We start from the raw sequence: 16,281 nt of genomic DNA on the forward strand, positions 1-16,281 counted from the left end.
GAATGTTTAACTCAACCCCGAAACACCTGCTACGGTGAGTGTACATTCTTCCGTTACGCTTTTCAAAGAGCTAGAGCCATGAGAATGATCTGTCGATTCATTTCCAAAGTACCCTTTAGCACTATAAAGTTTACAAAGAACATAATTTGTGTTTTATCTACCTGCTTGTAAAATTTGAATAGGCTTTGTCGACCGGGCTTTCTACACCAAAATTATAATTGTTGTGCCTTTTACCGCTAGACCCTTTTTTCTTCACGCGATTGCATCTGATCGCAAATGAATGCTGTTGCAATGAGACTATACACGTTTGTAAACTTTCGAAAAGGAATCTCCGCCCATGACAGAATCTACTCATACATCCCCATATTATGTTTCCTCGAATCTCAAACGTTAGGGTTCTTTTTTTTTCTTTCTGTTCTTCAAACTATTGAGAACTATCCACAAGCCTCTACGTAACCAGAACACACAGTTATTGTCTGCGATCAGCTGCGATCAGTTGCAATCAAATGGGATCGTATGCGCTCTGTTCCTTGTATAAACAATCGCACTGTGCCACATTGTATGTACCTTGGCACCATGAAGTTGTATGATCTAATGCAAGTTAACATTTAATATTTCTTTAATCTTAAGTATGTTAAATATTAATTTAAATTATTTGTATGCGCCTTGAGCATCTCTAGAGATGGATATGTTGCGCTTTATAAATATTGTTATTATTATTTATTATTATAGAAGATTTTCAAGCTTTCCGCATCTCTCTCCCCAGCCACATTTATAATTTTTCATCTTTGCTGGGCTGGATTAAACTGTTTTGGATGCGATAGCTGAACAGTGTCCACTTAATAATAGGCGGCGGTCGGGGTGGATAATTAAAATGAAATTCAAGCATATAAAGCTACAGTACGGAAAGATCGATTGATAGTCGTTTTATTTAAACTATTATATACATTGGAGAGACATAACAAAATTAAGATTCATAGTCTGCTTGAGTGCGGATGCTCTCACAGAAATAGGGATATTGCTTAACGACAAGAATTGTGTTTGAAAGAAAAAGGGAATCTTTTGAGGACGCATAAAATGTTTAACTTGCACCCGAAACACCTGCTACGGTGAGAGTACATTTTTCCGTTATGTCTTTTCAAAGAGGAGCCATGAGAATGATCCGTCGATTGATTTTCAAAGTACCCCATATAGCACTATAAAGTTTACAAAGAACATAATTTGTGTTTTATCTACCTGCTTGTAAAATTTGAATAGGCTTTGTCGACCGGGCTTTCTACACCAAAATTATAATTGTTGTGCCTTTTACCGCTAGACCCTTTTTTCTTCACGCGATTGCATCTGATCGCAAATGAATGCTGTTGCAATGAGACTATACACGTTTGTAAACCTTTCGAAAAGGAATCTCCGCCCATGACAGAATCTACTCATACATCCCCATATTATGTTTCCTCGAATCTCAAACGTTAAGGTTCTGTTTTTTTTCTTTTCTTCAAACTATTGAGAACTATCCACAAGCCTCTACGTAACCAGAACACACAGTTATTGTCTGCGATCAGCTGCGATCAGTTGCAATCAAATGGGATCGTATGCGCTCTGTTCCTTGTATAGAAGATTTTCAAGCTTTCCGCATCTCTCTCCCCAGCCACATTTATAATTTTTCATCTTTGCTGGGCCGGATTTAACTGTTTTGGATGCGATAGCTGAACAGTGTGCTCTTAATATAAAGGCGCCAGTCGGATGGATAATTTAAATGAAATTCAAGCATAATTGCGTTTGAAAGAAAAAGGGAATCTTTGGAGGATGCATAAAAATGTTTAACTCGACCCCGAAACACCTGGTACGGTGAGAGTACATTCTTCCGTTATGTCTTTTCAAAGAGGAGCCATGAGAATGATCCGTCGATTGATTTTCAAAGTACCCCATAGCACTATAAAGTTTACAAAGAACATAATTTGTGTTTTATCTACCTGCTTGTAAAATTTGAATAGGCTTTGTCGACCGGGCTTTCTACACCAAAATTATAATTGTTGTGCCTTTTACCGCTAGACCCTTTTTTCTTCACGCGATTGCATCTGATCGCAAATGAATGCTGTTGCAATGAGACTATACACGTTTGTAAACCTTTCGAAAAGGAATCTCCGCCCATGACAGAATCTACTCATACATCCCCATATTATGTTTCCTCGAATCTCAAACGTTAAGGTTCTGTTTTTTTTCTTTTCTTCAAACTATTGAGAACTATCCACAAGCCTCTACGTAACCAGAACACACAGTTATTGTCTGCGATCAGCTGCGATCAGTTGCAATCAAATGGGATCGTATGCGCTCTGTTCCTTGTATAGAAGATTTTCAAGCTTTCCGCATCTCTCTCCCCAGCCACATTTATAATTTTTCATCTTTGCTGGGCCGGATTTAACTGTTTTGGATGCGATAGCTGAACAGTGTGCTCTTAATATAAAGGCGCCAGTCGGATGGATAATTTAAATGAAATTCAAGCATAATTGCGTTTGAAAGAAAAAGGGAATCTTTGGAGGATGCATAAAAATGTTTAACTCGACCCCGAAACACCTGGTACGGTGAGAGTACATTCTTCCGTTATGTCTTTTCAAAGAGGAGCCATGAGAATGATCCGTCGATTGATTTTCAAAGTACCCCATAGCACTATAAAGTTTACAAAGAACATAATTTGTGTTTTATCTACCTGCTTGTAAAATTTGAATAGGCTTTGTCGACCGGGCTTTCTACACCAAAATTATAATTGTTGTGCCTTTTACCGCTAGACCCTTTTTTCTTCACGCGATTGCATCTGATCGCAAATGAATGCTGTTGCAATGAGACTATACACGTTTGTAAACCTTTCGAAAAGGAATCTCCGCCCATGACAGAATCTACTCATACATCCCCATATTATGTTTCCTCGAATCTCAAACGTTAAGGTTCTGTTTTTTTTCTTTTCTTCAAACTATTGAGAACTATCCACAAGCCTCTACGTAACCAGAACACACAGTTATTGTCTGCGATCAGCTGCGATCAGTTGCAATCAAATGGGATCGTATGCGCTCTGTTCCTTGTATAGAAGATTTTCAAGCTTTCCGCATCTCTCTCCCCAGCCACATTTATAATTTTTCATCTTTGCTGGGCTGGATTAAACTGTTTTGGATGCGATAGCTGAACAGTGTCCACTTAATAATATAGGCGGCGGTCGGGGTGGATAATTAAAATGAAATTCAAGCATAAAGCTACAGTACGGAAAGATCGATTGATAGTCGTTTTATTTAAACTATTATATACATTGGAGAGACATAACAAAATTAAGATTCATAGTCTGCTTGAGTGCGGATGCTCTCACAGAAATAGGGATATTGCTTAACGACAAGAATTGTGTTTGAAAGAAAAAGGGAATCTTTTGAGGACGCATAAAATGTTTAACTTGCACCCGAAACACCTGCTACGGTGAGAGTACATTTTTCCGTTATGTCTTTTCAAAGAGGAGCCATGAGAATGATCCGTCGATTGATTTTCAAAGTACCCCATAGCACTATAAAGTTTACAAAGAACATAATTTGTGTTTTATCTACCTGCTTGTAAAATTTGAATAGGCTTTGTCGACCGGGCTTTCTACACCAAAATTATAATTGTTGTGCCTTTTACCGCTAGACCCTTTTTTCTTCACGCGATTGCATCTGATCGCAAATGAATGCTGTTGCAATGAGACTATACACGTTTGTAAACCTTTCGAAAAGGAATCTCCGCCCATGACAGAATCTACTCATACATCCCCATATTATGTTTCCTCGAATCTCAAACGTTAAGGTTCTGTTTTTTTTCTTTTCTTCAAACTATTGAGAACTATCCACAAGCCTCTACGTAACCAGAACACACAGTTATTGTCTGCGATCAGCTGCGATCAGTTGCAATCAAATGGGATCGTATGCGCTCTGTTCCTTGTATAGAAGATTTTCAAGCTTTCCGCATCTCTCTCCCCAGCCACATTTATAATTTTTCATCTTTGCTGGGCCGGATTTAACTGTTTTGGATGCCAAAGCTGAACAGTGTGCTCTTAATATAAAGGCGCCAGTCGGATGGATAATTTAAATGAAATTCAAGCATAATTGCGTTTGAAAGAAAAAGGAAATCTTTGGAGGATGCATAAAAATGTTTAACTCGACCCCGAAACACCTGGTACGGTGAGAGTACATTCTTCCGTTATGTCTTTTCAAAGAGGAGCCATGAGAATGATCCGTCGATTGATTTTCAAAGTACCCCATAGCACTATAAAGTTTACAAAGAACATAATTTGTGTTTTATCTACCTGCTTGTAAAATTTGAATAGGCTTTGTCGACCGGGCTTTCTACACCAAAATTATAATTGTTGTGCCTTTTACCGCTAGACCCTTTTTTCTTCACGCGATTGCATCTGATCGCAAATGAATGCTGTTGCAATGAGACTATACACGTTTGTAAACCTTTCGAAAAGTAATCTCCGCCCATGACAGAATCTACTCATACATCCCCATATTATGTTTCCTCGAATCTCAAACGTTAGGGTTCTTTTTTTTTCTTTCTGTTCTTCAAACTATTGATAACCATCCACAAGCCCATACGTAACCAGAACACACAGTTATTGTCTGCGATCAGCTGCGATCAGTTGCAATCAAATGGGATCGTATGCGCTCTGTTCCTTGTATAGAAGATTTTCAAGCTTTCCGCATCTCTCTCCCCAGCCACATTTATAATTTTTCATCTTTGCTGGGCCGGATTAAACTGTTTTAGATGCGATAGCTGAACAGTGTGCTCTTAATATAAAGGCGCCAGTCGGATGGATAATTTAATTGAAATTCAAGCATAAAGCTACAGTACGGAAAGATCGATTGATAGTCGTTTTATTTAAACTATTATATACATTGGAGAGACATAACAAAATTAAGATTCATAGTCTGCTTGAGTGCGAATGCTCTCACAGAAATAGGGATATTGCTTAACGACAAGAATTGTGTTTGAAAGAAAAAGGGAATCTTTTGAGGACGCATAAAAATGTTTAACTTGACCCCGAAACACCTGCTACGGTGAGAGTACATTCTTCCGTTATGTCTTTTCAAAGAGGAGCCATGAGAATGATCCGTCGATTGATTTTCAAAGTACCCCATAGCACTATAAAGTTTACAAAGAACATAATTTGTGTTTTATCTACCTGCTTGTAAAATTTGAATAGGCTTTGTCGACCGGGCTTTCTACACCAAAATTATAATTGTTGTGCCTTTTACCGCTAGACCCTTTTTTCTTCACGCGATTGCATCTGATCGCAAAAGAATGCTGTTGCAATGAGACTATACACGTTTGTAAACCTTTCGAAAAGGAATCTCCGCCCATGACAGAATCTACTCATACATCCCCATATTATGTTTCCTCGAATCTCAAACGTTAGGGTTCTTTTTTTTCCTTTCTTTTCTTCAAACTATTGAGAACCATCCACAAGCCCCTACGTAACCAGAACACACAGTTATTGTCTGCGATCAGCTGCGATCAGTTGCAATCAAATGGGATCGTATGCGCTCTGTTCCTTGTATAGAAGATTTTCAAGCTTTCCGCATCTCTCTCCCCAGCCACATTTATAATTTTTCATCTTTGCTGGGCTGGATTAAACTGTTTTGGATGCGATAGCTGAACAGTGTGCTCTTAATATAAAGGCGCCAGTCGGATGGATAATTTAAATGAAATTCAAGCATAAAGCTACAGTACGGAAAGATCGATTGATAGTCGTTTTATTTAAACTATTATATACATTGGAGAGACATAACAAAATTAAGATTCATAAGTCTGCTTGAGTGCGAATGCTCTCACAGAAATAGGGATATTCCTTAACGTCAAGAATTGTGTTTGAAAGAAAAAGGGAATCTTTGGAGGATGCATAAAAATGTTTAACTTGCACCCGAAACACCTGCTACGGTGAGAGTACATTTTTCCGTTATGTCTTTTCAAAGAGGAGCCATGAGAATGATCCGTCGATTGATTTTCAAAGTACCCCATAGCACTATAAAGTTTACAAAGAACATAATTTGTGTTTTATCTACCTGCTTGTGAAATTTGAATAGGCTTTGTCGACCGGGCTTTCTACACCAAAATTATAATTGTTGTGCCTTTTACCGCTAAAGACCTTTTTTTTCTTCACGCGATTGCATCTGATCGCAAATGAATGCTGTTGCTATGAGACTATACACGTTTGTAAACCTTTCGAAAAGGAATCTCTGCCCATGACAGAAACTACTCATACATCCCCATATTATGTTTCCTCGAATCTCAAACGTTAGAGTTTTGTCTTTTTCTTTCCTTCAAACTTACCCTACAACATTGAGAACTATCCACAAGCCTCTACGTTACCAGAACACGCAGTAATTGTCTGCGATCAGTTGCAATCAAATGGGATCGTATGCGCTCTGTTCCATGAAACTCATGTGAGCGAGAAAACACACATGTATTTGTGTTTATTTATTCAAATATTGTTTCTTTATTAAAGTTTTCCAGCAAGACAAAGTGTAAGTTGGTTTGTAACTTTGTAAATTGTACAACTCAGATTAAAACATGGAGATACAGTGAGTTCAAACATTCATGTATTTGATTATTGTTTGTTTTTTGGGGTCAGATTTGACTCATTTCAGACTCAACAAACGGATACAAACATACACTTGGAACAATCCCCAGGACTGAAACAGGAATGAAGAGCATATTTTATGAAGCGGGCCAGTTTAGATACAAATTTTGTGATAGGCTATGATTTGAACCTCTTGCATGCAAAAGTGTCTGGCCGTCTTTTCCTGTGTCAGTTTCGGTCCCTTCTTTGGTTAGTAAAGAGACCACTTTGTGCCCGGGACTACCTGTACAATTTGTCAACAATCTTCACATTGCTAGCAAGTTTTACAGGCAGTTGAAAAACCTCATCAGCTGGGAAGCAGAGAGTGTTGTCTCAACACAACATTGTAAACCATGGATTAGTATAAGGTGAAAAGATATGAATGGAATGATGTCGCTGAAACACATGTATTAAAGCATTAAAAACTGAGAAATGCAGGCCAAAGAGGGCGAGAAAAAAAGAAGAAAAAAACCCATTAAAAACTGAAAAATATCAGCCCAAAAAGGGCGAGAAAAAAAAAAAAAGAAAAAAAAAAGATGATTATTTTCCGACCGACCCATGTTTTAGCACCTAAGGCACAATATATTTTTTATTTTTTAGGCCTCATAGTTAATTACGTCACGGATTTATACAATTGGCATTCGGAATGTCGCCAGAATGCCCCACTCAGAATCCATTGTTTTGTTAGAACAGAATATAAAACAATGAAATTACACTTTACAAACAAATATGCAAGTTTTAATAAGTGAACCCATAATTATTTACAAAAAATTTAAGTACAAAATAGAATCATAGTGACAAAGTGAGGTGGAGAAGAAGAAAAAAATCTCACTTTTTATTTCTCTAGCGCAAGTGAGATTTTCTTTATTCGTTTCTTTCTCTCCGTCGGCTTAATTTTTGTCATGAAAGCCGGTAATATCAGCGACACTTCATTGTTTTCACCAATCTCTTTCTCTCACTTTTTATTTCTCTAGTGCCAGTGATATTGCAATTCATTTTCTTTATTTATTTCCAACGGCTTAAGTTTTATCATGAAAGCCGGTAAAATCAGCGATATTTAATCGTTTTCGCTTCTATCTCTCTCACTTTTTGTTTCTCTAGCGCAAGTGATATTTGAATTAATTTTCTTTATTCATTTCTTTCTTTCCGTCGGCTTAATTTTTGTCACAAAGCCGGTAATATCAGCGACAACTAATTGTCTCCGTAGGGGCAACAAAGTCTTGTCGATAATTATTGTTTTTAGATCTCCGTAGGGGCAACAAAACCTTGCCGATAATTATTGTTTTTAGATCTCCATAGGGGCAACAAAACGTTGCAGATAATTATTGTTTTTAGATCTCCGGAGGGGCAACTAAACCTTGCCGATAATTTTTGTTTTTAGATCTCCGGAGGGGCAACAAAACCTTGCCGATAATTATTGTTTTTAGACCTCCGTAGGAGCAACAAAGTCTTGCCGATAATTATTGTTTTTAGATCTCCGTAGGGGCACCTAAGTCTTGCCGATTATTATTGTTTTTAGATCTCCGTAGGAGCAACAAAACCTTGCAGATAATTATTGTTTTTAGATCTCCGTAGGGGCAACAAAACCGTGCTGATAATTATTGTTTTTAGATCTCCGTAGGGGCCACAAAGTCTTGCCGATAATTATTGTTTTTAGATCTTCGTAGGGGCAACAAAACCTTGCCGATAATTATTGTTTTTAGATATCCGTAGGGGCAACAAAACCTTGCTGATAATTATCGTTTTTAGATCTCCGTAGGGGCAACAAAGCCTTGCCGATAATTATTGTTTTTAGATCTCCGTAGGGGCAACAAAACCTTGCCGATAATTATTGTTTTTAGATCACCGTAGGGGCAACAAAGTATTGCCGATAATTATCGTTTTTTAGATCTCCGTAGGGGCAACAAAACCTTGCTGATAATTATTGTTTTTAGAAGTAGAAAATTAAAAAAAGCAGGCATGCATGATCTAGATAATCTTCAAAAAGGGAAAACAATCAACGTATTAATGAGGAAAACAAAATTGAAAAGGGAGAGATATTTTTAAAACACCCCCGCTTTTTACTGCCGTTTTGAACGGAATCGAGCGCTTTTGTAATACTGCCGTACAGAATATCGCGCCTCTTTTCTGCCGTAGAGGACAGTATGCGCATTCAGTGATAACGCATAACAAGCGCGCGCGATCGCGCTCATAGTCGCGCATTTTGAGCGCGATCAATTGCGTGCGATCAGTGTGACGTTGATCGCAGGCGGAACTGTAACTTAATTCAGAGCCCTAAAAAATATGTCACATGCAATAGGCCTAAAAAAAGAGAAAGATGTTGTATTGCCCTTTGCGACTGACCCAAAAATCTTGAAATCTACGGTCGGCTTTTTAAAAAAGTTTTGAAAAAGAATGTATTAAAGCATTCAAAACTAAAAATATCAGCCTTAAAGAGGGAGTAAAAAATATTTTTTAAATATTTCTGACCGACCGACCGACCCATGTTTTGGCACCTAAAGGTCAATGCAACATCTCTTTCTCTTTTTTAGGCCTTAGTAGAAGGCAACACATTGAGAAATTAAAAATAATTGTTTTCCGATCAAAATTGGCAATTTTTTACAGTTTAGTAGAACAATGTAGCAATAAAAGAAAAAATTATAGTTGCCAATTTGAAGGACAATATGTGATCAATTTAGCCCTAAAAATAACTCTATCCTGAAGGGATAACACATAAACACAGGGGTCAATATGAATAAGGAGCCACACCATCGTAGAATGTTTCAAAACTTTATTTCATTTGATGTCTATTTTGATCTTACAATACAATAATGAAGGTAAGTCTTCACTTAATTATCCAATAACAAACGCTTGGTGGAGTACCAAGATCTATTTATTCTAGAAATGATCCAATTTCGACATTTACAACTTTGCAAAATGCACTGGACAATCATTTGAACCCTTACAGCACAGAAGAATTGCAAAGGTGTACCATTCTTTTAGACTAAGAATCGATCAAATCTTTCTTGATAAAATAAGAGTGGGTTTATTTTTGTATGTAAAGCTTGTTCCCGTGAACATGAGCTGAATTAATTAGTGATAACAAAGAGAAAACTTGAATATCAGACTTGTATAAAAATTAAAAAAATTATTCACAAAATTAGCAGGATATCACAACTCACAAGTGCCCTGCACAAAGTGGAAGTAATACATTTTGGGGTATGAACAAAAAGAAAAGTCGGTATGACACTAGATTATTTAAAACATAATAAGTTATTTAGTATCGAACAGAATGAGTTATTTAGTATCAAGGAGGGTAACTACAGTGGAACCTCATTATAGAGAGCTCCGATATTATATTCTTTTGTCTTTTTACCCTGATATAACAAGATTCCTCATATAACGAGTTTCCACTGTATCTGTTAATTACTGTCTGCAGCTTCAACCGTTCTCAACTTTCCGGTTTTAGTTTTACGGTTTCTTGTAATTTTGAACAACATTGTAGATTAATCATTCTACTCTAAGTACTTGCAATGACACATAAGGCGGTGTCTCAAAGAGGCCAAAAATCTGGATTTTAGTTATCCTCTTAATTGCTGTCTGTCATCAATTATCCCTTAAAAAATCCTCTAACGAAGCAAGAAAATTCTCTCTTCAAAGAATTTTCCAAGGGATTTTTTAAGGGATTTTTTTTTGTGTGACACCGCCTATTGGCATTGATTCTTGTAACCTAGAACATTTCCATTGAAATCTACACATGTATATTTCTTTACTCTCTAAGAGTTGGCTAGTCATGACTGAATAAAACAATGTACACAAACACGATGGTGTAAACATATCAGGATTTCTGATATTCTTTCAAGAACATTATTTTTTGAAGGATATCGCAAACCACCCAGTTTTTATGGAAGGTTAATATACTGGGAAACATCTTTAATCATACTACTAGTATAACCATAAACTACTAAAATACCCGGTAAAACTACATAGGTTTTTCAGAAGGTGCTCTGCCAATGCACTCCAATGACTCCATAGTAAATTATCAAGGAGTCTACTCACTGCTTCAGGTATCAATATGCATCACAATACAGTAAATTAGCAAACCCATTCTTTTACGAGTGCAAGGTTCAGGAGTAAATGATATACCTCTATAATCATTCATTTGCCAATACATTTACGTGTACATGCAACTATTCTCATTATCACCTTTTTCATTAATATCATCAAAGGTCTATTCATCCTACCAATTACTATCATGTTCTTTACTTACAAATTGGACATACATGTACATACTGCCTCCATAAAAAACATGGTTAGGAACATAAGCCATATATATTCCATGACAGACATGGCACATTATAAATGTTCACTACGGTATTATTATTATTATTATGCTGTGTACTGTTGGCCAATTGGCATTCAACCTGCCTAAAAGAGCAAGTGAAGAAATACGATTGGACACAGCAGTCATGCACCTTAACAATGAGATATTGAAACAATATTGCACATTAATCTAAACTGGTGCATAACATAAGAGAAACAACAATTTTTATTTCTATCTCTCCCTTCAATATTCCAGATTTTCTTTAAGATTCTTAATACCATCCAGAAATCATCTTGCTTTATATTCTCTCCAATAAATTCCAAATATTTCAGTTTTTGAGTATCTTCAATTCCTTTAAAAATGAGAGATAATATCTTCCAAGTTCTAGGAGCATTATTTTAAGCTCATCCTCCATCTTTGTTTTATCAAAGACAACTTTATCGAAGACAACACTCTGTGAGAGCTCTCAACATTAACATCTTCATCTTTAATCTCTTTCCTGCCCCCTCTTATAAGTGGCTAAAGAGAATTAAAAAAACAGACAAAAAGATTTCTATTTTATATCTTCTTACTAGGCTACTACATCTTTGAAATGAACCCTCATGACTTAAATTGAACATCACAAATATATAAACAATGACTCTCGGTGATTCAAACTTGAACTGCTGGGTTGTGGCCTATATTTGGCACCTGCAATTTCCCAAAACAGCATGTTCTGTTCGTCAATTAATGAGGTCAAACTTCCAAAAGATGATGTAGCTTTGAGAAAGGCAACAGCACCACACTTAGTTGGTAAAAAGGCAGTGAAATCCATATGATATACAGCGATGCAGCATTATCTGCAGAAATTTGTTTATTCTTGGTCCTAACTGAGAGAAGTGACCTTTCAGCCTCCTAGGAGACTGGTTTGAATTGAATTTTTTGGCAGATTGAAGTATTCACTGGCATGTTTATTACGCCTCTCCATATCTTTGTCAGGGAAGGTTTATCCTTGATACAATCAATCTGGTATCGCCCAGACTTGATACGAGCACCAAAGTCCTTGTGCACTAACAAGAGCCCTGCCCCTCTCTCTCTCTCTCTGACGATTGAGACATGATGAACAACGTACCCCGATCCATGATACCAAGCATTAACCCATTAAGTATGGTTTGATTTAGGCCATGGGACCTTGCCAGGGACCTTGCCTAAGATCAGGCAAAAGGTCTAAGGTAGCAGCAGCATTAAAGGGTGATCACAATGCTTCATTCTAATCTCTCATCTCCCTCCTCCACCTCCTTCAGACTCAGCACCTCCACCATTCCCTTTCCTCTGGTGCTCTCCTTGACCAGTTCCTCCATCTCTCTGTAGCATCCAGGATCAGCTAGGCAAACCTGAGATCAAAGAACAGTATCACAATGATATATGGCTTTTTGTATGGTGCTCATTTTAGTGGTGGATCAGGAAAGGGGCACAGGGAGAACCTCCTCTCCACCTGCCCCATGTCTGTGGAGCCTTTAAACCCCATTGGGAAAATCCAACCACTTGTTGTTGTGTGTGTTTTTTTTTTGGGGGGGGGGGTGGTGCTTTAACCCTATTTTTGTGGTGTAATCATGGCTCAGAAATGTATTTTTTTTTTTTTTTTTTTTGGTTATCCTTGTCAGAATGTTTAGAGAATTTGTGAGAAAGGGTAGACAACTAAATCCTAGCCTCATCATGCCACACACATGCTCTGATGACTAAAGCTCTGCAGAAAACTTCTCACACATTCAAATTCACTGTTGTCTAACCTCAAACCCAATCACAACCCTATTTAAACCCTATATCATAGGATAAATAAGGAGTAAACACCGTCAGAGCATATGATGGGTCAACCCCTGCCAAAAATATGAGGGGTGCATGATCTTTACAATCAAAATTTGTAAAACTTTTCATAATGCAATTGACAACATAACATTAAACAATTAAACAACTGCAACATATGAGACTTTGAACATTGGAGGAAATTTTTAAAAAAAATGTTCTTAAAAATTTCTCAACGTCATACAGTATTGAGGTTGTGAGTTGGATGAGTCTACTTACCATCTCTAGACCATCGCTGAAGTTCTCTTCTTCCACGGTAGCGATGAGTTGAATCAGTTTGCTCTTCACCTTCTTGGCTTCCTTGCCTGGGAGCACTATCCTCAACCTCATCTGGGCGCGGTCTATCGCCATGGTTTCTGTCTCTCGCAGTTTTCGGATCACCTCCAGAGCCTTTGGTAAAGAAGTTATGAAATTCATGTAGACCATTTCATTTTTTTTGCATCACTCTCTCTCCCTAAGACCTTTGGCATCCCTCTTCTACTCAATTTTGTCTTTACCCTTTCTGGTAGATACAAGTTTAAGTATAGTTTTTTAAACTAGGGAGAGTCCCTGAGTGTTACATGGTCATATGATGCCTATAGGTGTCCAACTGTCCACGAGCAATTCCTAGGCATTTGATTGCATATCAAGTACCAGTGGTGTGGTGTGGGTCGAGGTCAACGAGAGGCCAGTAGTATCATAGGGGGGGGAGACACATCTGACTTACCAGTTGCATGAAATGCTTTAAACAAAACAAAATAAGGCCAGTGAGTAGGGGGGTGGGGTGTATTGGATGGGGGTTGCTTCATCTTATCTTCATATTGTCTTCCCCTTCTCCATTCCTTTATCTCCTTTCCTTTTTTTCCTTCCCTTTTTGCCATTCCATGGGGGAAGGGGGCACATGCCCCTTGAAGCTACACCACTGTACATACCTGTTGCTTTGTACCCCTGTTTGGTTTGACTGAGAAGTGTATATCCTTCATAGCTCTCTCTATCATGCCTACAGTGTAAGGTCTCTTGGTTTCGGGTTAACGCACTTCTCTGCCACGATGGTCGCGATGTCACGGAACATGGACTCCAGCTGCTGGTTACGCTCCTTGTCCGAGACCTGAAGCTCACCCTTGGCCAAAATCTGCAGAATTTAGGGGATAAATCAATAATGGTTTGGTTACTATAATATGTACATGTACATGACATCTCACAGGGCTTTGACAATTTGAAGAATTGTACTAATGATTTCTCAGAATCTTGCCCATATAATTAAAAGGTCATGTTCTAAAATCCTTGCTTGTGCGATGATATTATGTACTACATCTTCATCTTTTGAAGTTTATCATTTGTTTCACTCATATGGCTGAAAAACTGAGTAAAAGTTAGTTAGGAATGAAAGTCTGTTGTGTCACAGAGTTGAAGACTGGAGCAAACATTGCCCTCAGCTGTTATGAAAAGATGAACATTAGCCATTCCTCTGTGATGTTTCTCTTAAAATTACCGGTAGTTAGTTAGTTGCTCTAATATGTGTCCTGACACTATAAAGATGGGGAAAATTTGTGAAGCACAATATCTGCTTCAATTTTTTGTCTGAAGTCAAACCTTGAACAATATCAGCAATCCTTCACATGTTAATCAACATTTGTGACAACGTTGTGACATTACTAAGTTTTTTGTTTTAAGAATTCCACTGGACAACAATTTAAACAAGCTGACTTGGGCCCTGTTTCATAATACTTGTTATCGATAACAAATGCTTAATTTCTATGATAAATTTGCTTTCAGCTAATCAGATGCCATGATTTCAGTAGCTTATAACAGTTATTGTACATGTAACTTCTTATTGATAACAAGTTTTAGGAAACAGGGCCCGACTCAACAAACTGCCCTAGAGAAACTATCAACAAACTGTCCACCGATATACCACTTAATGCTTAAAGGAACAAGGTTTTAAGCTATTGACTGCTGAAGCTTCTCATTTCGATTTAAAACAGGAGCCACTTAGTTCCTGTAGGCAGTGGGTTAAATTGCACAATGATAAGTTGAGGATATCAGTACTAACCTGCTTACAGATCTCAGTGGTGTCTTCTGTTCCAAAGGCTTTTACGAGATCTTCTCTCTTGGCACCCTGACCCTTGGAAACGTTCACAAAGACTGTGTGCGTCTGCAATACCTCATCAATGTCCTTCTCCCTGTAATTACAAGATTTGATATTAATTAAGACATATCAGGATCAGAAAACATTGGAATAGATTTTCTTCATCTCCATCACCATCATCATCAAAAAATTAATGATCATTGTGATCCTACCCTTGATCCTCAACCCTATAAATTGATCATCCCCTCATTATTTTCCATCATAAATCATCACATGTTCACATCAAGAAACATAATCACTTCAGCACAACGCATTCATCATCATCATAATTTCTATCATTATCATAGACCAAATTTTCCATCTCTTTCGTTCGTTAAGCCTCTTACTTGGGTAGGGTCGGCTCTCTCTTTGCCGACCCTACCCAAATAAGAGGCTTAACGAAAGAGACGGAAAATTTGGTCTATCATTATCATAACTTCATTGTTCTCTTCACCACCCATCATATCTCCATGATCCATCGTCATCATCATCAGTGATCAGTCTCATTATCATCAACATCACCATCATGTTCATTTGACATCATCAATCATGATCATCACAATCATTGTTATCATCACCATTATCTCCATCATCATCATCTCCATCAATCATGTCATCATCATTAACCAGCTTTAACATCACAATCATCAATTCCTGTCGTAACTTCATTCATGTTCCCAAAAATAAATGATTTTATTTTTAAATGATTCAATGTTTACAAATTCGTTTTGAAATTAAATTAAAAATAAAAGAGTGATTTTCTTACACTTTATTTCTCCATGACATGACCTTGTTCTTGTAGCAAGCTATCTCGAATCTTTTGCCAGTTTTCTTCATTCGAACGATGGCAACATTTGTCAGACGGATCTGATTTGTTGGAGTAAAAATTGTTCCTGACATGATGGCAGATTTATCGCGGAACTATCTCTGAAGTATGATTAGATCTCTAGAGTCTAGGCTAATTGCACAATAATTTTAAGGCCTTTATGACTTATCTCCGGTCCCAACAATATGTGATCCAACAGTAACGTTACAGCTACTACTGAGTTCTACAAGTAACCGAAAAACAAGATGACAGGCAAGAAGATGTATTGCGCAATCACTCGTAACGTAAATACCGTGCTCGCTAGCTTTCGATCTCGCCCGCTGATCATGCCTGCAGCGCAGTGGTCCTCTCAGCATGCACAGCATCGTGTAAGCCGACAGACACGGGCAGTTTTCCACGCTTGAGCACAGTATGAAAGGTAGGCAATCTTTTGGAACCTGTAGAGGTTTGCGCGTTGCGCACGTCACTACGTAAAGGAAATGTTGACGCCCCCTAATGAATATGCATTATGCTTGTGCCGACACGGCGTGTGTACTGTCCGTTCACGCTGTGCATGCATATCTATCTAGGCT

At 37.7% G+C, this 16,281-nt stretch overlaps 1 protein-coding gene across 1 annotated transcript; it reads right to left on the bottom strand.

The window, feature by feature from the left end:
• Positions 1-10,620: 10,620 nt before the first annotated feature.
• On the bottom strand, positions 10,621-16,020 carry LOC588936 (ribosome maturation protein SBDS). The gene is given in 6 exon segments (XM_030991819.1): positions 10,621-12,307; positions 12,996-13,166; positions 13,688-13,779; positions 13,782-13,887; positions 14,809-14,938; positions 15,650-16,020. Coding segments are annotated over 6 exon segments (762 nt in total). The 5' UTR covers positions 15,784-16,020; the 3' UTR covers positions 10,621-12,178.
• Between the last annotated feature and the right edge of the window lie 261 nt (positions 16,021-16,281).

This window comes from Strongylocentrotus purpuratus, unplaced genomic scaffold, assembly GCF_000002235.5.
Source record: "Strongylocentrotus purpuratus isolate Spur 01 unplaced genomic scaffold, Spur_5.0 spur5_scaffold_2, whole genome shotgun sequence".
NCBI classification, from domain to species: domain Eukaryota; kingdom Metazoa; phylum Echinodermata; class Echinoidea; order Camarodonta; family Strongylocentrotidae; genus Strongylocentrotus; species Strongylocentrotus purpuratus.